Consider the following 25,101-nt stretch of genomic DNA (forward strand, 5'->3'; position numbering starts at 1 on the left):
GTTCTGCTCACCCGAATATCTTGCTATTAAGTCGGTTTGCTGAGATCCCAGTAAGAGCTTCCAGTCTGTTCACCTCCTTCTTCAGCTCCCCAGGGATGACACTGAGTGGCTGGCCGGGGCTCACCAGTGGCCAGGGCGCAATGAGCACCGCAGGGTGTGCGCTTAGATGCTTCTGCTCAGCATGAGCCTCCAGGAACCTGGGTCAGATGCAGTCTTCAGGCCCTGAGTTTCTTCTTAGTCAGCAGCAAGTTCATTCCTTGGTAGAGAACTTTCTAGACACCCCTCTACACTTCAGAGCCAAGGTCACCGCTCCTATCCAAGTTATAATCCACATACAGGGAACCCAGGGTTCCTCTGAGCCTCCCTCATGCTTATAGAGCCAGGCGGAGGACTCAGGGCCCTCTTTAATGATTTGAGCTCCCTAAAAACAGACTCATTGATTTTCTCCAGTGGGCCTGTGGCTGTAAGTAGCTGGGTGGGGCATAGGCCATCCACAGCTGGATCCTATTACCCAATCTGTTAGCCCACCCACTGGCCTGGGCCCTGGGCAGATAATCCCAGCCAGATGGCCTAGTTCAGCCAGGCTGGGGTTCTGGAAACCAACATCAGCCGAGACAGGGAGCTGGGGATGGCCCCAGGCTGAGGCACCAGCCAATGGGTGCGGAAAGGAATCCAGTTGAGAAACTGACACAGTCAGTGTCTGTTGTTATCCGGGCATCACTCCACTCAAGGAGCTCGTCAGCGCCTTTCTTGCACCTTGGAGCATCAAATTCTCATATCTGAGCCAGCAGAATAGCCTATCCCCAGCTGACACTCCATCCAGGTCCTGGGCTCAAGGTCCAACTCTGCTGCATTCCTGGGCCCTGGAGGGGTTCTGCATGCCCCTGGGCCTCATTGTACAAACTTGTTCTATGGCGGCAGTAAGCAGAACTCTGTTGGGAAGAGGGCATGAGAGGCGAGAGGAAAGGAAGCATCTGAACAGGCAGAGACTAAGGAAGAAAGAAAGGATCCTCCAGGAAGACCTGGGTGTGTAGCTTCAGCTGCTGAGCAGGTCCAAGCGAGCCTGTTTTGTTCCTGTGTTATCTATATAAGTGGATCTTAGTTGGCAAATAGCAGAATAGCTGAGGGCTATTTGGAGGTCACCCTGTGGACTCCACTCTGCCAGGAGAAGGAACAAACGAGTCCTTAGTGTGCCCAGTCACAGTGACAGATTTCACTGAGTCTGTGAAAAACAGACTCAGTGTCTGCAAACGTGGGAATGTACCAATGCAACCTTTTAGCGAGTCATTCTACCTTCACCAGGCCTTGAGTGGGAGTATGTGACTCCAAAGGAATATGGGGATATTTATGGATGCTGGCAATGCCCTATACCATGGGATGCAGTACATGGATTTTTCTATATGAGGATTATGCCTCAATAAAAAAGAAGCCTGCCAGCCCAAGGTTCTAGAATTGTCCCAGATAAATATACTTATATTTATAATTTGAACTGTTTTCTTACACCAATGTGGGACTTTGAGTTTCTGGCACACACCCACTCAGGAGTATTTGTTGAACCTTTGCTATGTACCATGTCTCTCTCCTGGGCACAGGGATGAGCAAACAGATAAGTATTCAGATGGCAGGGCTACTTCCAGACAAATGAGCTAAACTGAAGTAGTGATATGAATCATGAACAAAACCAGGCAGGATGGACATTCAGGGAAAGATGGCCAGGGTCATCTGAGCTGAGAGGGTGAGACCCCAACTGCTGGAAGAAAGCCAAGAGGAAGGAGCTTCAGGTGGAGGGAAAGCAAGGACAAAGGCCCCGATATGGTCTGTGTGTCTTTTCTGGGGAAAAGGTACATGAAGCTCAGCATTCAGAAGAGCAACTGTTTACCGTCAGAGCAGAGTGGGTGGGACCTCGGGTCAGCGGTGGCCACCCTCCGCCTACAGCAGGGCTGCCTCAGACAAGTGTGTCTACCTACCTTGAGCTTCTTCCTTGCAACCCCTAGGGTTGCTGGGAACACGCTGAGGTGACTGGGTGAGATAGCGCAGTACGGTTTCGTAACCAGCAGGTGACAAGCCCCAGTGTGTGTGTTACAGGTTACCTCCTGGCAAAGCCAGCATGGCTGAGTTTCATCACTGCTGTTTTTACAGAGATGTGCCAGATGCATGTGGGTGAACACAGCCATGATCAAAGCCCCATCAACAGTGTGGACCCAATCCAGTTGTGGTGGTGGGACCCACTCTTGTCATGGCAGGCTCAACCCTGTGGGAAAGATGCTTGCGATGTATTCTGTGTGTGCACAGATAGAGGACAAGGATGGCCAGCTGTTAGCCATGGTGACTGGCCTTGGGTAGGAGTGACAATGGGGAGACCGCGTCTTCTGTTTGTTCTGCACATCTCAAATATGTTTGGATTTAAAAGTACAATGAAAGGCCAGAGAGAAGGCTCAGTGGGCGAAGAAGCTCTCAGCCAAGCCTGATGAACTGGATGTAATCCCAGGAGCCCAAGAACCAACTCCCCGCAAGTTACCCTCTGACCTCCACCCATGAGTACACACACACACACACACCTAAAACAAGTAAATGTTAAAAGTATAATGAGGACAAATGCAAGTATAATTAATGTATTTAGCAACTATATGCCGGATATTCCTGTTTCTTTGAGACAGGGTCTCACTAAACAGCCCAGGCTGCCCTCAAACTCATGATCCTCCTGCCTCTGCCTCCTTAGTGCTGGAGTTCCAGGAAGTTGTGAGCTGCTTGACACAGATTCTGGGAATTGAATTTGGGTCCGTTTTGGAGAACAATGTGCACTTTGATCTGCTGAGCCAGCTCTCCAGCCCTACTACCAGTGATTCTTAACTAACGTTCCTGGGCCTTCAAGGATCTGTTGGTAGAAGTCAGGGAATCTGAAGACTTGGGTTTTAAAAAAATGACCCGTACTCCACTCCCTTGTTCCCCCAGCTAACTGCTTGCTAAAATCAGGAACTACCAGAGTGGTGGGCACTGTGGGTTAGTGCTTGGTCACCAGCAAAAATTCATGGGTCACATGTTTGTGGGTGTGTCCCCAGCTCCCAGTGATGGAAGGGACATGAGTCTGTCACTGGACCATTGTGTGCCTGTGGACGCTGCCATGTCTGCAGGAGCAGCCCTGCTACTAGATGCAGGTAGTTCAGGGACAGATAGCGAGGCAGGATTCTGGTGTACCAGACAGAGATCTGTTTGTAAGGACCAGCTGGATTTCTGTGCCACAAGGCGATTTGCCTTGTCTCAAACCATTTAGTGGTGTGTGTGTGTGTGTGTGTGTGTGTGTGTGTGTGTGCGTAGGCCACAGGTCAACACAGATGTTGTTTCTCCTCAGGTCCATTTCTTTCCTCCCTCTCTCCCGGCTCCCTCATGTCCAGCATTTAAGTGTGGTTCTGGTGAGCAGACTCAGGTCCTCGAGCCTGTAGAGCACAACCCTTCACAGCCCAATTGCTAGCTATCCTCCCAGCCCTATATATTCAAAATTTCCCTATTTTTCTTTTTAGTGCCAGGGAAGGAGGGAACCAGAGGCCTTGTAGGTGGCGAACACTTTCCTACTGATGCTGAAATCTTTAAAGGCCACGCTTTGCAGTACATGAAGCCAGAAGCTATAGCAAGAGCTTTACTCTGGAGCTAATGACCAGGTGTGGTCTGAGAATCTGGGGGGACAGAGCTCTCTGGGCTGCATGGTATGTGTGTTTTTTAATTTCAATTTATATGCCTGTAATTTTGACTCTCTCACACACACAGACACACATATATTCGTATGTCTGTATATACTAATAAAGTCAGGGTCTTATGTACCCAGTCTGGTGTGTTGGATAACCAAATTTCTCTTGTCTCTACTTTCTAAGTGCTAGGATTACAGGTACGATCCACAGCAGGCTACAGTGTTAGCTTTTTGAAGGCAGACCCAAACACATGGCTCAAAATCCCAACCAGCCAAGAAGAATGGTGTGAACAGCCCTTCCTCCCTGCCCAGCTGTAATTCCTCCTGCAGTGGCCACTGGGAGAAAGGTCCCAGTGGTCTTCCACATAGCTGAGCCTGCCAAGGCCCCCTGCTGTGCATCCCCTCAGCACTCACAGCTGAGTTACAGGACCGCCTTACCAGGCCACACTTCTGCAAGGTTCCCTGGGTGGGACCCCTCAGGGCCGCTGGGGGGCACTGAGCGAAAAGAGCGTTTTGCTCTGGAATCTGGCTGAAGCCTTCTCCCTGCACCTCCCACAAGGGATGATAGTTCCAGCACAATGAACATTGACCGAGAAGGTTGCCAACATACAGACAGCATTCTTCTGATATGGAGATGTTTTCAAATAAGAAGTCAAAACAGTGATGAGTAATGCTTAAGGTCTAAGCACACATGGCCTTTCTCTTTTCCCCACTGCAAACCTGCAATTTCCTAGGAATCTCACAAGAAATGCCATTTACAATCAAAGGAAATTCTTAAGCCCCAGTCAACCCCTGTGACCCATGCATCTATCTTACAAGATTGTTTCCCACCTACAGCAGCACCCCAAGAACTACCTTGCAGCCCTTGCAGCCCTTCCTTCTTTGCTTAAGAAGGAAAAGAAAAAAAAAGTTTCTTAGCCAACCTTTGAGACACTAGAGCCATCAAAAAACAAAACAAACAAACAAACAAAAAACACCACAGTTTCTGTTGAGCTACTTCAGTGAGATTGTGAGTGTGCCTTTCTTTTCCCAGACTGTCCCTCTTTCTACTAACCCCATGCTTAATGTCTCCTTTTGGAATAAAACCCAACTGTGCTTCAAACTGCCTCATCCCTGAAGTGTTTTCGGCAGGAGGTCAAGACCTGCGAAGAACTCAGAAGTTCTCTGGCCTTGTCCCCCCATGCTTGTGATGTCACCTTGTTGTTCCCCAACAGAAGAGTGTCATCTAGAAAGGAAGATGCCTCAGCACCCATCTTCTTCCCCACTCAGATCCAGTGCAAGGCTCTTCTCTAATCCGGTCCCCAGCAGCCCAGAGAGAAAGGGTGACAGTCTCTACTTGGCAAATGAGTAAACTTAGGGTTGGAGAGGCCAACCATTGTCTGAAGCCAGGAAATGAAGCTTTTAATCTGATGGCAGAACTCTTTTTCAGGCCTGGCCTGAGTCATTAGCAGCTGAGGCAGGCCCTGTAGACGGCCTTCTGGAGGTCAGAGTGGGGTCAGCTTACAGGGTCATGGAGGAGCTTGATGTGACTGAATGTGGCAGAGGTTGTACAGCTCATGGGCAGGGGTTGGGCCCAGTGGCTTAAGAGACAAGAAGAGGGTATGGATCCTAGCACAAGGTTCAGAATAGCTTTTTGTTCTGGGAGGAGGGGAGCAGAGACAGGAGCATGATGGCCTTGGTGATGCTTTGTCTTATTAGCTGGATGCCTTCTCTCTCTGGCTTTTCATACACTTGAACGATTTCAGCAAACAGTTAAAGTGCCCAAAGGAAAGCAAGGAGCTGGAGCTGATGGGGGTGGGTGGGGCAGGAAGGCTTTGTGTGTCCCATAGCAAGCTGAGCAAACAGAGAAAGATGCTGGCAAGGAGAAGACTATGCCAGGCCGAAGGATGCTGACTGTCCATCTCTCCTGTCTTCTCTCTGTAAGACAGAGTCATACCTGTGTAGTGCTTTCTGAGAGAGGAGCCCACAGCTACTCAAAAATGATCTTCCCTCCCTCACCCCTGCACGGTGGTCCTGTTGTATTCTATAGACCAGTGGAGAATGGGCTAGGGTCAGAAGTAGGGGTCCGCAAGCCTCTGCTGGCCTAATTTCCTGAGGGTGGTGGCTGTGCTTTCAGCTTCAAGGTTCCTGAGGTATCTCTATCCTGAGAGCCCACTAGATATTTTCAGGTTTTGCTTTACCTTGTCTGTAGTTGAGGAACTTATTACAATCCTCACTTTGCAGATGAGGAAATTGAGGCTCAGGGAGTTAAAAAAAAAAAGTTCTTGTGCAAGTGGAGAGACAGGATCTGACCTGTGTATCTGACTGCAACCGATTCCCTGCCTTCTCCAGGCTCCACGGTGATATTTCCTGGGAGACAGCCCTGCATGTGGATCAATCTTTTTGATCACCACACTTTAGCATCCCCTCCGTTGATAGAAATCCGAGGCCCAGAGAGGACAAGTGATTGCAAAGACAGAGATAGCAAGCATGTAGCTAGGGTTCACAAGTCACCTCTGTGGCCCGGCCGAGGATGGGGTGTTACAGTTGGGTCCCCCTGTGCAGAAGTTCTGCACCCCTTGGCTTTCAAGCCTCCACAACGCTGAGAGATTGGCTTTGGTGGTCAGAACATGGCTCTCGTTTGACCTTACACTCCCCGGCACGTGATGTTGGACAGGTCACCCCCCTCCAACCTGCCCAGTCTCCTCCTTACTGATAATCTCTAGAGCCACCATGAGAATAAAATGCTAAAATCTAAACAGTATACAGAGCAATGTATGGTACCCAGAAAGTGCCCAGGAAATGCCAACTATAATCTCTCCCGTCCTTAGCCTTTGGTTACATTGGAAGGCAGGAAGTATGTCAGCCTCCACTCCCTAGAGAAGCCAACCATATAGATGACTTCCCCTACTGTCCCACAGCTGGCCAATGTACCCTAGGATGTGCTCCTCAGTATAGCTGTATGTGGCTCAGGCCCTGGGTAGCCCTTAAGGTTAACATGGATATACTCCAGGGCCACTCCGCAGCTGATGTAACTGATGTGGCTGAGGTTGAGGTGACCGAATGCTACAGAGGAAGTACAGCTCACGGACATGTCTGGGGCTTGCATTTCTGGCTCTGAGAGGTGGCGAGGATGTGTATCCTTGCCTGAGCACTCTAGGCACTGGAGGAGAGAGAGCTAGACACAGGCGGCCCTGGCCCACAGGCTGACTGGCCAAGCCACACGAACAAATAAACCTGTCCCTCTGGGGCAGGACGGGCCTTAGGCAGCCACTGTTGCTGCTGCTGCCTCCAGTTGAATATCAGCCAATTGCTCATCCCCAGGCCAAGACTTCTGGAGCAGCAGTTTTTAAGGCCTTCTTGGAAATATCATCCTGTTCCTCTGAGAAGCAGAGGCCATTTGCTCCACCCCATCCCCCGCGCCGACTGCCCAGAAGGCCAGTGGAGAGGTTAGGAAATCAACCCCGAGCTATTCCATTCGGCAACCAAGATTTATTTCTTGTGGCAACCGAGATTTATTTCTTGTTTGCATAACCGAAGGCTGAAAATGCCAAGAATTTACAGGCAGCCTGAGGAGGCCAGGGCAGCTGGGAGCCCCGTCATCCTGGGAGGGTCTCAGGCGGGGCCAGGACCCCACACTAGGCTCCTGCTGAATGCCTTCCTGACCCTTGGTCTGCAGGCCAGGCCACTGAGCTGAGGGGCCCAGCTATTCTTTTCACTGCCAGGGGCCCGCATATCAGTGGAGGCTGACTCCTACATCCCCTCCCCTGTGGCTATGGACAGAAGGGCAGAGAGACCCCAGCCTAGAAGCCTGGCTGAGGATGGGCACTGGCCTTGGGGTTCTGGGTCCAGGGTCTCCAGATTGGACACCCAGGGAGGTAGAAGCAGGAGAGATAGCTTAGGAACTTTGGGGGAGGGGAGCATCTGAAGGGGACAAGAAGAGTCAGAGAGGAGGAGTGAGATGCACAAGGAGACAGACAGACCGACAGACAGAGACAGATAGACAGAGATAGAAGCAAAAAGAAATAGACAGACACAAAGAAAGAGACAGAGGAAGAGAGAAACAGAAAGAAAAAGGGGGAGAGGAGACAGAGACAGAGTCTGGTGCAGTGGGCAGGCCTCTGAACCCTAAAGCCCCACTTAGAGAGAAACGGTAAGGAGGAACAGAACCTGAGTTCCATGGGTAGTATCTGCTCTTCCCCTGTGGCCCTAGAGGCTTGGGAAGAAATGCTGCTCTCAGGCAGTGGACGTAGGCGAGGGCACAGCACTGGTTTCTGGACTGGCTGTTTCTCATTCACAGATAGAGAGATGTAGGGGCAGCAGGAAGTCAAAGATGGTACTCTGTGGCTGAAAGGCCAGAGACCTGTGGACACTGGAATGAGTAACAGAGAACCCTAGTACTGAGAGGGAGATCTATGGAGTAGCCACTGGGGGCAGGCATTTCCCTGCCAGGTCCAAGGTTAGGAGTAGCTGCCTTTGTTGTTGTGCCCCTGGTCACCCTGGGAGATCTGACGCTACGCTAACCACTGAACAGCACTGCTCAGCAGGAACCCCTTTCACTTGTTGTCAGTGCCTGCCCCCTCATCCCTCTCGGCCACAGTAGTTGACCCAGATGGAGGCATGGAGCAGGGAGCAGAGCTGAGCACTGATGTACAGACCGCAACAGGAGCTGTGGGTCATGAGTCGAGCTTTCTGGGTGAAGACAGGAGGAGAAGAGAGGGCTGGGGAGAGCAGGGTAGAGAAAGGCAAAGGAGGGGTACAGGGAGGAAGAGTGAGAGGAGAAAGGTGAGGCTGGGGCTAACGTACTGTGGGTAAGATCCCAGAAGCCACATGCTGGGGGGGGGCTGACTTACAGGCTCCCTCTAGCGTTATCCCAGCCCCCAGCTTCCATAGTCAGCAGAAGGCATATGCACCTGGAGGAAGAACGGCTGCCTCCCTGCCTCAGTTTCCACAGGTGCACTGTGGGAACAGGCAGGGAGCTGAAGAGCAGCTCACAGCAGGGAGGGGCTACCTGTGGCTTTAAGAGGACCAGCTTTGTGATAGGGAGCCCAGCCAGGCTTGTGGTGGTGGTTGTGATCATGAAGCTGTGGTCAGGGAATGCTTTCGGACTCTTGAAAAACAAAAGCTAGAGAGGAGACAGTTTCAGTGGTTCTGAGGCAGGTAGGGATGGGAGCCTAAGGAGAGGCCCAGCCGCACCCACAGAGGCCACAGCATCCCTGCCGGGGATGCGAGCCAGTTCAAGGAGCGTGAATGTGTGTAGAATGATGTGTGTGTATGTATTTGTGTGTGCATGTGTGTGTATGTATTTGTGTGTGCATGTGTGTGTGTTTGCATATGTATATTTGCATGTGTGTATGCATGTGTATATGTATGCGTTTGTATGTGTATGTTTGCATGTATTTGTGTGTATGTGTGTGTGTGTGTGTATGTGTGTATGTGTGTGTGTGTGCATGTGCGACTATGCAGAGAAGCCAGGAGTTACACCTCTCAATTTCGGGTAATGAAAGACTAAAACCTGCTGGACATTTATTTGCAGAGAGGACTCTGGAGCAAATATTCTGCACAGTGAGCCCAGTGAGCAGAGGATGCCCTGGGCATTGTCTGGCTAAATCTTCCTGGAGGAAGGCAGTGTTTTCACTTAGTGAGGCTTGGGGAGGCAAAGCCTCTAAGCTCAGGAAGGGAGGGTATGACTGGAGCTTCAGGGTCAGAGTTCTCCCTGCTGGGCTCTGCTCCTGCCCAAGGAGGTGACATAATTGAGCCAAGCGACTTCTAGGGGTATATAGTTCCATGGGTCTGATCTGTGGCAGGCTCTATAGGCACTGGGTGACCTGGCACGAGGAGCATGAACGGCCCCTTAACCAGAAGATGGCCAGAGGCTGGAACCTGTAGAGAATATGGCACTGGTAGGTGACATTCCTTGCCCCAAGAGATAGCTCACCGCCCTTTGGCCCATGTGATTAACAGGTGCCATGACTGAGTTCAGTGTTGGGGTGACTCAGGTGTGGACTGTGCTGAGCGGCTACAAACTCATCAGTCCGCTGCCTCTGTGCCCGGTGAGCTGCACCATGCTGGTGTGGTTCATGCAGCTGGATGCAGCAGAGAGGGGCTCCAGAGAGTCTCCCAGTGTTCCCAGCACCATCTGGCCTTCTGGCAGATGAGGAGACAGGCTGGTTCATCCACAGTCACATGACTAGTCAGCGCCTTCTGGCCCATCAATGTGCGGTCAGGCTGGAGGACTCTCCCATTGCTGCTCAGTCCCACAGGACTCCCTGAACTATCAGCCTAGGTGAGTGACACCCAGGGGGATCCCAAACCATAGAAAGAGTTGAGCCAAGTGACCGTCTGTCTAAGAGATCATCAACCCAAATTCTTGTGCTGGCTCAGCTGTTTCCCAGACATCGAAACTAAGGGATTCAAGGGACAAGAGGGTAGAACTTGGGGCAGGGAGCTAGCAGGAAATAAAGGCAGTGTCAAAAGGAGAGATGGCAAGTTCTGGACCAATGAGCACAGAGAAGGCCACTGCAGGTCCAGGTAGGGCCATGAGAGATAGATGGGGTACAGGAAGAGTGCTTCTGCTCAGAACCAAGAGAATGATGCTGGCTGCCAACATTATCTTGGGATCTAGGAAGATTGTCCGAGATGTGGTCATAGGATTTAGGACCTTGGAGGTGACCCAAGGAGGAAGAGGGGAAAGAGCATGGGCTGAAGACAGCTCCATCTTGCTAAGCAAGGGGGTGCTTGTGGCTGGCTGATGCTGAGGAGAGAGAGCAGCAGAAAGAGGCAAGTCCATGTGGGTAGGGGGAGATGAGGAGGCTGAGGGGCCCTGTACCCTCTGAGCCCGAGGAAGATCTGGGGGCTGGGAGGCATAGGACAGTCCCCATAGCTTCTGCTGTTTGCTATAGCTGGAGACACATCTGGTGAGAGGTGGATGGAGAGAAGGGGAAGGTTAGGGAGGAAGGCTTGGCTTAGACGGCTCATAGAACTGGGGACAGCTGCCTACAGAACCAGGCTCCATGTAGCCTGGAGCAGTCAGCATGGGAGCCTGGGGACACGGACACAGGAGGGGGGTGGGCTGAAAGAGCTGAGGGGCAGGAGGCAAGGAGTGGCAGCTGGGATGCAATGTGGGGGGCAGGCTACATATGTGTGAATGGGGTGTGAAAGCATGTGGGGACAAGACTTCAATGCATGTTGTACAGTCTGCTCACTGCAGGGAGATCACCTAGGGGGGTGTGTTGTGTTAGTATGAGTTCGTGTGTGTAAATACCAAATGCGCATGCTCTATGGGAGAGCAAACCTTTCCTACCAACAGGGTCTGGCAATAAGGCTCGGCAGGTACAGGTACTTGCTGACAGGCCTAACGACCTGAGTTTCAACTTGGGAACCCAGATGCTGGAAGGAGAGAAGTGACTCCCACACATGTGGCGTGTACATGTGAACACGCATGTACACACAGGTAGATATGTTAACAAATGTAATAATAATAACCAAAAAAATAGCAACAGTGTGGACGGCACAGGGCTAAGAAAGTCATTTCGGACGGCCATCATCCTACCCGGCTCATCGTCTGTCAGGCATATCTGCTGTCTACCTTGTTTTAAACCTCCATGTGTTGGTTCAGTCCCCACCCCACATGGCTCGAGGTCTCCTTTGAGACCTCGGGTGGGTGGCTCTCACTCAGAGACTCTGTTCCCACAGGAAGGTGCCCACACACTCATAGCCTCACCCGCATTCTTCAACTCTCTACCAAGTGCTTACCGAGGTATAAAGTGTGCTCGGCAGTTGGTGAACGCGTGGGAAGATGACCAGATACCCATCCCTGGCCCTGGCATTGGGCCCAAACTTCAGTGGTGTCCTTGGTCACCTGACTTCCAGCTTATCAGAGCTCCCCAGGGTAAATCAAAAGCAGACAGCCATCCCGCAGGCCTCCAGACCCTCATGTACGGAGCCTGCAGCATCTTTGAAGACCTCACACCTGGCCTCCCAGAGGCCATTCTATACCGTAATGTCTTCTACTTAAGCTGAATCCACAAGTCTCTGCCTGTTCACGACACTGTGGGAGCCAAGCCACTTAGAAGGCAAAGTTGCGAATGCCTCTGTGGCTCACTCATCCATCCAAGAATGCCCCACGCTCTTCCTCCCCACAACTTAGGTGCTCTCTCTCTGCCCTCCAGGTGTCCATTGCTCTCTTCACTTCCTGAGAGATCCTCCGAGGATCTGACCTGAGAAACCACCCTGTACCTTCCTGTCTCCGCCTCTGCATGTGTCGCTGCCCCACACAGCAGACAACTTTCTCGTGCCCTTTCCCCATTAGATAAGAATGTATCATTCTGTTCCTGTGAGGATGCCCAGACACTGAGGACGCTCCTGACTCATGGTCAGCACTCAGCAAATTCCTCTTAGATGAATGAATGAGCATCTGTAGAAGCCTGGACAAACGGTGCTCAGCCTTGCGTGTGAGGCCTCCCAGCCATCCTCTTCCAGGACCCTTTCTGCACCCCACATCCCAGAGGCTCTGGACCACATAGAGCCTGAGCCCCTCTGTCTTGGGATGAGCACCCCCGGGCTGGTGTTCCACCTGACGACGGGGCCGTCCCTTAGCCCCCCGCTAGCCCATCACGCAACCCCAGCTGTACCTTCAGCAGCCACTGAGTGTTATTCTCTAGAATCTTCTCCAGCTGGCTCACGCGCTGGGCCCGCTGTGCTCGCCAGTCCGCCAGGTGCACCCTGGAGGCAGGCAAGTCCCTCTGGAGGCTGTTGGAGCCCCCGAAAGCCTCAGGTGCCACGGGCGCCAGCTGGCAGATGTCGGGCTCCGGCAGCACGAAGGTGTAGCTGCAGTGGCCATGCTGGACCCGGTGAATCTGGCGGCGCCCACTGGCCGCTGGCCCTCTCTGCTGGGCGGCAGCCATGGTGGCCAGCAGGAGGAGGCCACCTAGCAGCATGGCTGGCTGGCAGAGTATCTGAGACCGAGTGGTGGGGAGGTGGTCTTGTCAGAGGTACCAGGGCAGGTACCCAGCACAAGCCAGCCCTTGCCCAGATGTGCTGTGTAGCTGGGGCCTGTGAGGACAGAACTGGCTGCTGAGTCCTTCTGCTGTAAGTCCTGAGGGCCAGCTCCTCCGGGCTATTTATACCCAGGGCAGCCACAGCTGCTGGCTTCCCCTGGGAGGCCTCGCCTCCTGCTCCCACCCCCCAGGCACCTCTGTCCTCTCTCTCTGTCCCTTCCTGCCTCTTCCTTCTGCCTCTGACGCTTTGATTGTGCAGTGGGGCCTGTCCTCCCTGGCCAGGCTGGAGGCCGCCCATGCACACACACACTCACACACACAAGCACACACACATGCACGCGCACGCAGACACACGCCGGACTACGGCTCATGCAAGGCTCCTGCCCAAGTGGGAAGCATCTAAATCTCTTCCTCCACTCTCCCCAGCTTTCTCTTCTTTCCACCCTCATCCCTGTCCCCCAAAGCCCGCTTCTCAAGTTTCAGCCCCTCCACCTTCCCCCTCTGATTCCAAGTTAGGCTTGGAACACAGGCAGTGACCCCCCAGAGCTGCCCGGGGGAGGGCAGAAGCAAGGCAAGGCTGAGGAAGCAGCCTGGAGACAGAAAGCCTTCCAGGGCTGGAGTGGAGTCCTGTGGGTGCCCAGCACAATTGGCTCCTGGCCTCCCTTCTCCCCTGGGGCCTGGGGCGGGGGCATTCCGCCCTGTGGTGACTCTGGCTTCGTGGTGGCGCCAGGAATCAGAAGTCTCCTGGGTAGGTTGTCCCAGGACTTCCTGTTCTGGGTGGTAAGTCTTGGGCTGGGGGAGTATCCTGGCCAGTACCCCTAGAATCAGAGGTGGCTGGCCCTAAATCTTACACTCCCGCTGCAAAACACAGCAAGATCCAGCTCTTGTCTGAGGAATGCATGGAAGTCCTGGCTCGGGGACCTGAGGAATTTTCAGTTTACTGTTCAAAACCCAGCTCCACCGCTTACCAGCTGTGCAACTTTCACCAAGTCGTCTAACTTCTGTGCCTTGGCTTCTTTCTGAGCAAGAAAAATGCCAGTGCCCACTTTGCCGAGCGTGGAAGTAATTGAGTGAGGCCGTGCTGTGCAGGGACACGCTGGGGAGGCATGGTGTCACCATTTGCTTGTGTTTCTTCCTCCTTAGGATACCACAGTGCAAGCTGAGAGTGAAGGGATTTGTCCCCGGGGCCATGATCACTGGAGGCTGGAAGCTGCTCCTAGTGGCCGCCTTTGAGCCTGCCCCTCAGGGTGCGGGCAGCCCAGCTTTGTGGTAGTGTTTTTTTGAACTCCTGATGAATGAATGAATAAATGGAGCTCATTGGGGCCTGATCCCTGGACCAGATAAGAGACTCTGGTAGGAAAAACAGCTGCAAGAGAGGACAGCAGTCAGCACTCAAGGTGCCTGCCTGCTTGTCAGAGCTCAGTGGGTCAGCTCTGCCTTGGCTGCAGATGGGGTGTGGAGGAGGAAGCACATGGGTTCAGGACAGGAGCACAGTCCTGTGTGTGCCCCGTACCTGACGTGCAGGAATGCAGACTAAAGGGCAGCTATCGACATGACTATTGGCTGACATGCTTCTTTGACCCCCAACAAGGCCTGAGGGAGTCCTCTCCATTTTACCACAGAAGAAACTGAACCTGTCCCAGAGCAGTTGAGATGTTTGCTAAAAGACACATAGTCTGGAAGGCCTTGCACTGGGTGGGGGAGGGGTGAAGAGACGAGGGCAGGATTGACAGCCAAGCAGCGGGCAAGACTTTCCGCCCTCCCAGCCCCTGCCTGCAGCCAACACAGGAGACAGTTGTGGTAGAATGACAGCGGAAAGCCTCCTGCACAGGAGGTGACTTTAACGATGGAGAGAACCAATGAATGAGTGAATGAATGAAACATGGCTTTGCCCCACGCACAGGGTTTGGCTGACAGATGCAGGACCATGCTAAAGCTCTCAGCACGAAGAAGAGACAGTCAGACAGTCAGACAGAAGAACACCGGCAAGACCCACAGGAGAGCTGGGTCTCCAGTGGACATGCCGGGATGGCTGCCTGTCCGTCCTGCTACCTTCAGTACTGGCCTCCTCTCAGGGCCTTTGCACATGTGCACACACCATGTTCTCTGTCCAGAGCACTGTCGCCCACCCATTCTGCTTCTCCATTCATCACAGTACCCACAGGTGACCTCAGTGCTTGGCGGCTTTAAACGCAGTAGCCTGCTAGCGCCTCTCAGGTCAGGAGTGCAGGTGTTCTCCGCCCGCCCCGCCTGACTTTATTTGAAGGCTTCCTCTCTCATCGGTCAGCAGCTGATCTTCCTACGTCTTTTCGGAGATGTCACCAGCATAGTGGACTCAGGTAGCCGGGTTCCTCCTGAGGCTGCTGAAGGGTATGGAGGCACACAGCTCTTGAGAGCCAGGAGAAGATGGTTTGGCCGTTTGGCTTTAGAAATTATTTTAAATATTTCTACCAAGCTGGGCTTAACACTCTATCATGTCTTAAAATTCTCAATGAAAGCATGAAGAGTTTGGCTTGCGTTTTGTGTGGGAGTCTGGAATGTGTAGCTGGGCTTGTGTCTCTCTGCCTTGGCCCCATATTCAGCCAGCCTCTCTTTGCCACTGGCCTTTGCACCCACCTTCCTGTTCCAGTTGTGTGCCCTGATCCCACTGGTCTGTCTGGCCTGTAATTCTGGCTTCTTGTCTCTGTGGCTATGGCCAAGTTATAACTCTTCTTTCACTCTGTTTCTTCTGTCTAATGGGCTAATATCCACCATTGCCTGATAACGCTTACAGTTAGAAAAGGGGTCCCTATAGTCAGTATATAGTGTGTGCTAAATACGGACCCTGTTCTCTAAGGGTTTTTCTGCCCCTGAGGTTCGTTAGTTGACACTTAATGAAGTCTGTGTATCAGACGGGAAGGTCTTGGGGAGGTGACCAGGGCAGGGAAGGGCCTATCCAGGATTAAAACCCTTGGAAAAAAGGCCCAGAAGGGTGTGGCAAGCTTGAGGTCTGCTATTTGGGGTGGTGCTGAGGAGAGATGTGTATTGATATTGAGTGACATCTGGGATTACTGAAGTGTAGAACATTGTCCCCAGATGCCTCTCCAGCTAGCACCTTGCTCTGTGCTTCCTGGAAGAACTCCGGAACTGAGAGTCAATGATTTCTGCTACTTCTTGGACTGTGTAGTTAGGGGCACTCTGCTGTCACTGTCATGGGGCTTCCTGTCACTTGCTCATCTGTTTCCAGCGTGGTAATCAGCTGCTCTCTTCCACATACACACATGGGCCCAACCTCTGTGTTCTGGGCCTCTGGCTTGAAGTCCAGACCAGAGACTCACAGACCCCTGTGGGGCTTCTGTGCCACATGGCTGGGTTGCCTATGTGTGCTCTGCCACCTGAGGCCTCAAGGCTCACATTTCTGCAGAAAGCTGTACCTGAAAGTCACCCCATGGGCATCCTGCATGGTCACTTTCCTTGGAAGGCCTACCTTTCCATTCTTCTACCTTTGATTGTTCCAATGCCAAGGCCAGAGTGTTCCTATCGAAGCATTCCCCTGCCTCATAAAGGCTTGTGTTCAGGGCCAGGATCATCACACCCCAGCTGTGGACATTCCTTCTGTCTCAGAGCCTGGTGCCTGTCCAAGGGTCAGGTTCATAGAAGCACGCACACAATTCATTGGGTGAATAATCTCACCATGGACAGGAGCTGGCTCAGTAAAGTCCCAAAGCAGAAACCTGGGTGTCACCTCTCTCCTTCAGGGCAGGGGTGGCAGAAAGTCTCCATCTGGGATGTTCTAGGTGTCTTACAGAAAACTGACCAACACCTAGGTGTGCTCTCACTGTACCAGCCTGGAGACAGAGTGTGAAAAACACACTTGGCGTTTTAACACATTGACTTTTGCTCAAATAGTTTGTCAAAGAGGGGAGCTGGTGAGCAATACAGCTGAGAAGTTAGGAGGCTTCTTGTCCAGGGTGATTTTCTTCTGTGGGCTTCATCCCCCGACAATTCCCACCATCGTCCCTGTTCTCTTCTATCAATGCAGCAGCCCTCAGAAACGAATACCCTTTCCTGATGGCTTTGGGAACGTCCCAGCTCAGGGCACGTAGCTATCCCTGGACTGGTTGCTCTAGCTGGAGGGCTGAATGGGTTAGTTACGCTGCCCTTAAAGCCTGGAGCAGTGGAACAGGTCCTGGTCTCTTGAGATCCCCGGTAGTCTTCCAGGACACTCAAGAGGGCACCAAATCTTTGTCCATCTACCACCTCCACCCCCAACTCAGCCATCCAAGTGAGTCATTGGGCTTCCTCAGTGAGCCTGTGGGGCCCTGGGTCTTGCCTTGCATTTGTCTCACAGGGAACTGACATCTAGTGCAGGAGAGGGAGGCTGAAAGCCGAACACGGGGCCTGGTGGTCCAAAACAGTTGATTTTTCTGCTCTCAGGAAGTCAGGTGTGAAGTAAGCCATACCTAGTGAGTCACGTGCTAATATGGGCTCCTTAAGTATCTGGAGCAGAAAGAAGACTAATGTCATCCATCTAGGTTCCCACTGACGGTCACCACCCAGGACCTAGCGCCCCGCACCTTCCGGATGACTCCCCTTCCCCCAGATTCTTGCTTTTCATCCTCTTGGTAGTGAGTGTGGGCTGCCACCAGCCTGGCCTCACAGTGCTACCCACCTTCCAGAGGTCATTACCTGGGCGTCTCCCACAGCACTGGTGAGTCCTGGCAGGAAGCTCTGGAGATGATGGCACCCCTGGAGGATGGCCTGTCAGTGTCTGCCAGGGAGCTAGGGGCCACATTTCATTCATCGCACACACACACACACACACACACACACACACACACACACACACACACCCTCCAGAAAGAAAGAGAGGGAAAGCAACCTCCTTCCTCACTCTGTGCAGCCTCAGCTGTTGACTGCTGGCTGGACAGTTCGGTTTTTGATGGCGTGGACTCTCATATACATGGCAGCCCTTTGGTTTCCAAGGCCGAGAATCCCACGTAGGTGGGACAGAAAGCACCTAAGTCCCTCAAGCCCAGGCCATCAGCACTGCAGCCAAGGTCAAGCAGAAAAGACCCTCCACTTAGTGGGGGAAAGGGCGGGAGGTACCACACCATCTCTGGAGGGTATGCTGGCCTCCACAGAGTGGGGTGAGGCAGCCCCACCGAACCAGAGAACTGCATGTGGCCTACTGTCATCATGTTGGTGTCGGAAAGAGCCAGCATGTCTTTGCACCTTCAGCCCCTGTGACATTGAAGGTAGAATTCTTTCCACCTATGCAGCTAGAGAAACTGGCCCAAAAACTGTGTTGGCTCTGACCCAAGCCACCCCTTGTTCCAGCAGCTGCCCAGGCAGATGGGCCCCAGACACAGCTGCCTCTGTGGTCAACAAATGGGCTCTGTGGAAGGTCCTTTGGCTTCTGTCTCCCTCCTGTGCTCTTGAGAATTACCTTGGTCCTGTCAGGCTGAAGACCCTGAGGACCATAGCAGAATGTGTATCCTTTTGGCCCTGGGTAGCCTGGGCCACTGCCATGCCTGTCCTTTCTCAGGCCAGGAGCTCAGCCCCAGCCTGCCTCTGGCTCTCCTCCAGGAGGAGAGGACCAAGCCTGCCAGGTCGGGGTGGCAGTGGGGGTGCAGATCTATTTTGGAACTTGGGACCCTGCAGAGGCCTGGTGGAGCTTGTGACCCAGAGAACCAGCAGCCCCTACTGGATTCTGTTTATTTTCATTTAACAAGCACAGCATGTCCCCGGTGGGAAGTGCCCCCCCGCTGGGGCAGAGTCCGCTGTCAGCTTCATAGTCTTTCCCCCCAGTCATTTCTACATAGGTTTTTAGTGATGTTTTTCGAAACACTAACTCGTGCACATACACAGCATACACACAAGTTCAAGGCTAGACTCTAAACCAGCTTTAAATTTTATTTTACTTGTTTCAGATTTAACTTTTGGAAAAACATTGCAACAAACCACCCTTCCGTGCATGCACCCCTCACGTAGATCAAGAGTTTGCATAGTTGTCTTCAGCTTTGAAAGGACTGACCCAGCCCAGGCTGCGCAGGCATGGCTTTCAGCGCCTTCACAGAGCTGCTCCGTCTCTACAGATCTCTGCAATCAATGTAGATGCTTTTTGTGTTTTCTGAAGGGAGACAGGCAGTCTTCTGTGGGATGTGCTTTTTTTGCCCGCAGTTTTCAGCCCACAGTTTTCAGGTCTGTCAAGATTGCATATCCTGGCTTGGCCTCAGGCCTAGGGTCATTTTCCCTCCTGCTGGGAGGTGCTGGATCCTGTAATTATACCCTGTGTTCCTTCAGCCTTGCAGATGGATGCTGGCTCCGTTCAGGAACTTTCACTTTTCCTAGTGAATCTGTCTCTCCCCCTCCAGAGCGTTTTAGCCCAGAGCAAGGGTTCATGTGTCTGGGGGACTGAGCGAAGGGTGTCCTTGCTGGGATGTGGCTGGCTGCACAGACTGCTTCCCACCGGACTGGGTCATCGCTCTACCTGCCACTGGTATTGTCCAGTTTTATGTTTGTGACAACCTGGTGGTTGGGAAAGGACTTGTGCACTTTTCTAACTCACTGTTCCTACTTGATGACACACAAGGACGTACTTTCCTCAGCACAATCTTCTATAATTGTGTTTAGTAGTGGCCTATGCCTCCAAGACTCCAGCGGGAGAGTTTAAATGCCCCCTGTTGTTGGACAGAGGGTTATTTCTGTGGTAGACCTCCCCGCAAGCCCAGAAGCACACTGTGCTCCCATGCCCCCATGCCCTTAGCTCATCCTATAAAGAGGTAGGCTCTCTTCCCTGTCCTTGAGAATGATGGCTTTGGCCCTGTCACTTACTTTGGCTAGGGGGACACTTTCAAACAGAGACATGAAGAAGCTTGGCTTGGCCTTGTGCCACGGGGTTTGCTTTTCCATTTCCTTGGAACCCCAAGGCCACCTTGTGAGTGAGGCTGAGCTAGCCTGCTAGAGGACAAAACCTATGGCCAGGTAAGTCTTCCTATGGCCCCAGCTCAGACTGACAGGCTAGATCATTCTGAACTATGGCGCCCCAGTGAATCATGGAGGAGGACACTGGTCCTTCAAGGCACACACTCTGGAGGTTTGTGAGGAAGGAGGAACCAAGGCAGTTCTAGCCAGCCAGTGCCCCGCCCTGAGCCTCAGAGTCTGGAACCTGGTGAACACGCATTTGTCCCCAACTGTCGCCAGGATAGATTGAGTGGTGCATGTGGGTGTCAAGCAGGGAAGACTCAATCCCACGGACATGTCTCAGACATGACAAGTGACCTTTTCTACTTTCCCAGAATTCTTCTTGATTGGTCTATTCCAAACTTGTTTGTCTAAGTATTCTGAAAGGTGCAGACACGGAAAGATGAACCTGAGTGTGGAGATCTTCTTCAGGGTGAGCAGCCTTCTCTCCAACTGCAGAACAACTCCCTAGCCCTCCACCTGGAATCCTTCAACAGGCAGGGCTTCCTGTGAGGATGTCACTAAAGATGGAGCAATGGGGCTGCAAGCCGTAGGCAGCCAGGACCATGGCCACCACCAGGGGCTGAGAAGCTCTAGGACGGGGATGGCCTAAGCTCCGGAGGAAGACCAGAAACACAGTGATGGCAAGCTGCTGACACTGAAGCTCTGGGGGACCCCATGTTTGGCATCTTAAGTGTCGGCTTTGTGGCATATCAGGCAGCCTGGGAAAGGGACATACCAAAACTCATTGATTAACATGGCTACCAAGGGGACCTCTTTCAGTCATCACAGGGTGGAGTCTGAGAGGCTTTCTGGGCACTGGGAACATGCTTAGAATGTCACGTCCGTTTTACTCCCGTTTCTGTTTGGCTTGGGGACTGTGCCACCCCCACATGCCCTGCCTTGTTCCCAGGCAGTACCCAGTCTCTACAGACAGGAAGGGCAGGCACCAAGGGATTCCTGTGTGGTGGGTGGCCAGCTTCATCGGAACCTGAAGGAGTCCCCCCATGCCTGTGGGGATTGGTTGCTGTCTGCCTGGAGCTGCTCCTCCAAGAAGGTTAGAAAACTATAGCAAACTCAGGGCCTTCAATATCCTAGAGCAAGACTCAAAGTGGATCATGGGGGCGGGGAACCTCCTAGATTAATCCCAGCACTCAGGAGGCAGAGGCAGGTGGATCTCTGTGAGTTCAAGACCAGTGTGGTTTACATAGTGAGTCCCAGGACAGCGAGGACTACATAGAGAGAGCCTTAAACAAACCACCACCACCACCACCACCACCACTACCACCACCACCACCACCAAAATCAAATCACATGTCACAGTTTGAATCTGTACAGTTCCATACAGGCTCATGGTTGAACCCAGCTCGTGGTACTAGGTTAGCTGTGCAGCCTTTAGGAGATACGGCCTGGCTGGTGGAGGCAGGTCATGAGGGTTGCCTTTGCCAGAAAGTTTTATTTATTTTTTTTACCATAACCCGTTTCTGTCAGGTGTGGTCTCAGAGACACAAAAGTCACAACACAGGATGTGTGACTCAAGTGTTGAGTCACATGTGATTTATGAGTTGAACTTCACCAAAATTAGTCATTTTATTTTTTTTAAATTTAATTTAATTTAAAATTTTTATTTATTTATTCTTCTCTTAGATATTACATTTCGACCACAGTTTTCCCTTCCTCTTCTTCTCCCAGTTTTCACTTCCCCACATACATCTCCCCTCTCCCCCAGCTCCATTCCTTCCCTCTTTCCCTTCAGAAAAGAGCAGGACACCTAGGGATGTCAAGCAAACATGGCATATCAAGTTACAATTAAACTGGGCATATTCCCTCATATCAAGACTGGAGGAGGCGACCCAGTAGGAGGGAAAGGATCCCAAGAGCAGGCAAAAGAATCAGAGACAACCCCCCACCCTCCTCCGACTGTTAAGAGTTCCACAAGAGCACCAAGCTACACAACCGTAACATATATCAGAGGACTTAGGTCAACCCCACAGGCTCTCTGATTTTTTTTCTTCTACCTCTGTGAGCTCCTTTGAGCTCTGGTTAGTTGATTCTGTAAGTTATGTTCTTGTGGTGTCCTTGACTCTGCTGGCTCCTACAATTCTTCTCTCTCTTCCTTGGCATTCTCCAAATTACACCTAATATTTGGCTGTGGGTTTCTGTATCTGTTCCTTTCAGTTGCTGGATGAAATTTCCCTTATGACAATTGCTAGGCTCCAGTATGTGAGTATAGCAGAGTATCATTAGGAATCATTTTATTGACTGCCCCGCCCCCCGTCATATTAGTTCTATCCTAGCTCTCTAGATTACCCAGTCTCTGGTTCTTGACACTGGCTGTCTAGGCAGTGTCAGGCATGAGCTTCCTCTCAAGGTGTAGGTCTCAAGTTGGACGAGTCATTGGCTGGCCGCTCCCTCAAGTTCTGCGCCACCTTTACCCCAGCCAGCACATCTTTCAGGCAGGACGGACTGTGGGTTGAAAGTTCTGTAGCTGGGTTGGTGTCCCAGTGCCTCCACTGGAAGCCTTGCCTGGTTACGGAAAGTGGCCAGTTCAGACTCTGTATCTCCCATCAGTAGGGGTCTTTGCTAGAGTCATCCTCATAGATTCCAGGAAATGTCCATTGCACTGGGTTTCTACCTTGCCCCGAATTGCCCCCTAATTCCAGTCATCTCTCCCAGTACTCTCTCTTTCCGTTCTCCCCCTGACCTCTCCGGTTCCCACCCCACCCCAAGTCCAGCTGCCAAATCTATTCTATTTTCCCTTCTCCAGGAGAGCCTTGCAGCACCCAATAAGCCCTTGCTGCTTGGCCTCTCTGGATCTGTGCTTTACAGCTAATATTCTCTTATAAGGTAGTACATACCATGTTTATCTCTCTATCTCAGTTACCTCACTCAGGGTGATTTATTTTTTTCTAGTTCTATCCATTTGCCTGCAAATTTCATATGTCTCTCCCTCCCCCAAGACAGGGTTTTTCTGTGTAACAGTCTTATCTGTACTGGAACTCATTCTGTAGACCAGGCTAGGCTTGAACTCATAGACACCTGCCTGTCTTTGCCTCCCAAGTGCTGGGATTAAAGGCATGCACCACCATGCCTGACAATGTTATTATTATTATTATTTTAACAGCTAAGTAATACTCCATTGTGTAAGTGTATCACATTTGCTTTATCCAGTCTTTGGTTGAGGGACATGAAGGTTGTTTCCAGTTTCTGGCTATTGTGAATAAAGTTTCTATGAACAAAGTTGAGCAAGTATCCTGTGGTATGGTGGAGCATCCTTTGGGTATAAACCCAGAGTGGTATAGCTGGGTATTGAGGTAGATTAATTCCCAATTTTCTGAGGCACTGCCATGCTGATTTCCAAAGTGGCTGTACAAGTTTGAATGTCCTGGATTGCACACCGTCCTGAAATCCTGACAGAAAACAGGGCTGGTGGCAGTGGTTGGAGGGAGCACACAAGAAAACCTGCTGAACCCGAAGGCCACACTCTCACCTAAGAGGAAACTTCACTGGTCCTTTCACTACCTCTTGGGGACAACAGAAAACATTCTGTAGGGCTCACTTCCTTCCTCAAATCCCCTGAGACCTCTAGGAGGACATTGGTTGGCAAAACAGCCACTCTCTCTCATGCTGACCCCCTCCCACGCTATTCAAGTGAGTCCTTCTGGGGCTTGGATGTGGCTCAGTGGTAGGATGCTTGCCTATCATGTGTGGAGACGTGGGCTCAATCCCCAGTACCTCCTAAACTGGGCATGGTAGTTCGTGCCTGGAACTTCAGCAATCCAAAGGTGAAGGCAGGAAGATTAGAAATTTAGAGTCATCCTCGGCTATCTACCAAGTTCAAGGATAGCCTAAAACACTCAATACTCTGCCTCAAAAAAACCAAACCACCACCACAATGAAAAGGTTTCCTTCTCTCCTTGGGACAGAGCCTTATTTCACAATACATCATGTGGCCAGCAGAAATGCAAATATAACTGACTCCTTGAGTGGCCACTTTTACTGAGAAGATGGGTATGTGTGGACAGTCCCCACAGAGGAGTGAGACGGGGGCCACACTTCCAGTCCTGGGTCAGTAGGGATAGGGAGTGCTGTGTTCCTGGCCTCTAGATTCTATGACAGACTATGGAACCCGGAGGCTCTGGCTTATGGCTCCTTCAGACCTTTCCTTTGGGTGGGATCTCTCTGGGAATAAAGTTTGAGCCATGATTGGCAAATCAGAGGCCAGGACACACAGTGTCCTGAGTTCCAGGCCCCGGCATGGCCTTGCTTGGTCATGGAATCATACTGGTTGTTTATTTGTTTGTTTTGTTTTCTTCCCAGCCCTTGGGATGCTGAAGGCTGAGGATGAATCCTTTCTGTACTCCCTCCCTTCTCCCTTCTCCTTCCCTATACTCCCCTCCCCCATCCCTTCAATCCTTTTTCCTATGGAGTTCTTGGGCCAAATGCACTGGGTTCAAACCTTCCTCTATCCCCATCTCATACAGGTGGACGATCTTTGTGCCACACACCCATTTTCATTGTGACCTGCCCGAGGTGATGGGACAATTGCAGCAAGTGCCTGCCCTGAAGGTCCCGGAGCAGCTGCACCACAGGGACTTGCTGTCTGAGCTCTGCCTAGCGATTCTACTGTTCTGAGACCAGGGCTGGAGACATCTAGAGAAGCAACCCCTCCTTCCCCCAGGTCTCCCAGCGACTCATCCCTAACCTTGCTGAAGAGGGGCTTCTGTCTGGGCCTCAGGCCTCCTTCCCTGTGCTGCTAATTTATGTCAACTTGTCACAAGCTAGAATCATCTGAGAGGAGGGAACCCCAGCTGAGAAAATGTTCAATTGGATTGGACTGTGGGCTAGCCTGTGAGGCATTTTCTTAGTTAATGGGGGAGGGCCCAGGCCATAGTGGGTGGGGCCACCCCTGGGCTGGTGCTCTCGGATTCTGTAAGAAAGCAGACTGAGCAACATATATGGAGCAAGCCAGGAAACAGCACCCTTCATGGCCTCTGCATCAGCTCCTGGCTCCAGGTTCCTGCCCTGTTTGTGTTTCCGCCCTGACTTCCTTCAGTGATAGACTGTGATGTGAAAATGTAAGCCAAGTAAACCCAAATAAACAATCCCTCCCAACCCAGTGTTTCATCACAGCAATAGAAACTCTTCCTAAGATACTCCTCTTTCGCTGGAAGATGGGGAAGACCGAGGTGCCAGAGTTTGGGGGTTGGGTTTGGGCCTGTCAGGGCTACTGGTTCCTTCTCCAGGGTTTGCCATGCTGGACATGGGCAGGGAAAGTAAGCTTTCACGGCGTTTGGTTTCCTCATGTCACCCTGTACCCTCTGCCTGGAGCCCTCCAAGGTGTGCAGAACAATGATAGCCCATCCTAGCGCTTCCTCACTGGCATCAGGGGGCAGGCAGGCAAGAGGTGCCCTGAAGAGCCCTGATGACTGCTCTGTGAAGCCCAGCCCAGGCATTTTTAGAGCCGTCCTTCCCCCCGCCCTCCCCTCCCTGACT

The 25,101-nt window shown here is 52.0% G+C and overlaps 2 protein-coding genes across 4 annotated transcripts in view; one reads left to right on the forward strand and one right to left on the reverse strand.

The window, feature by feature from the left end:
- Angpt4 (angiopoietin 4) overlaps positions 1–12,967 on the reverse strand; it is a 33,583-nt gene extending 20,616 nt beyond the window's left edge. The window contains exon 1 of one of the 2 annotated variants that reach the window (XM_021649266.2): positions 12,295–12,964. In XM_021649266.2, coding sequence (XP_021504941.1) covers positions 12,295–12,600 — 306 coding nt within the window. In that variant the 5' untranslated portion in view covers positions 12,601–12,964. Of the gene's footprint in view, positions 1–12,294 lie in introns of both variants that reach the window. The other variant, XM_060383089.1, reaches the window with a different exon arrangement.
- Positions 1–24,715, forward strand: part of Fam110a (family with sequence similarity 110 member A) — a 75,684-nt gene extending 50,969 nt beyond the window's left edge. The window contains exon 2 of one of the 2 annotated variants that reach the window (XR_009591634.1): positions 3,519–3,779. The gene's annotated coding sequence lies outside the window, so the exon portion shown is untranslated. Of the gene's footprint in view, positions 1–3,518; positions 3,780–24,089 lie in introns of those variants that run through there. The other variant, XR_009591633.1, reaches the window with a different exon arrangement.
- The last annotated feature ends 386 nt before the right edge of the window (positions 24,716–25,101 follow it).

Source organism: Meriones unguiculatus, chromosome 4 (assembly GCF_030254825.1).
Source record: "Meriones unguiculatus strain TT.TT164.6M chromosome 4, Bangor_MerUng_6.1, whole genome shotgun sequence".
NCBI lineage: Eukaryota > Metazoa > Chordata > Mammalia > Rodentia > Muridae > Meriones > Meriones unguiculatus.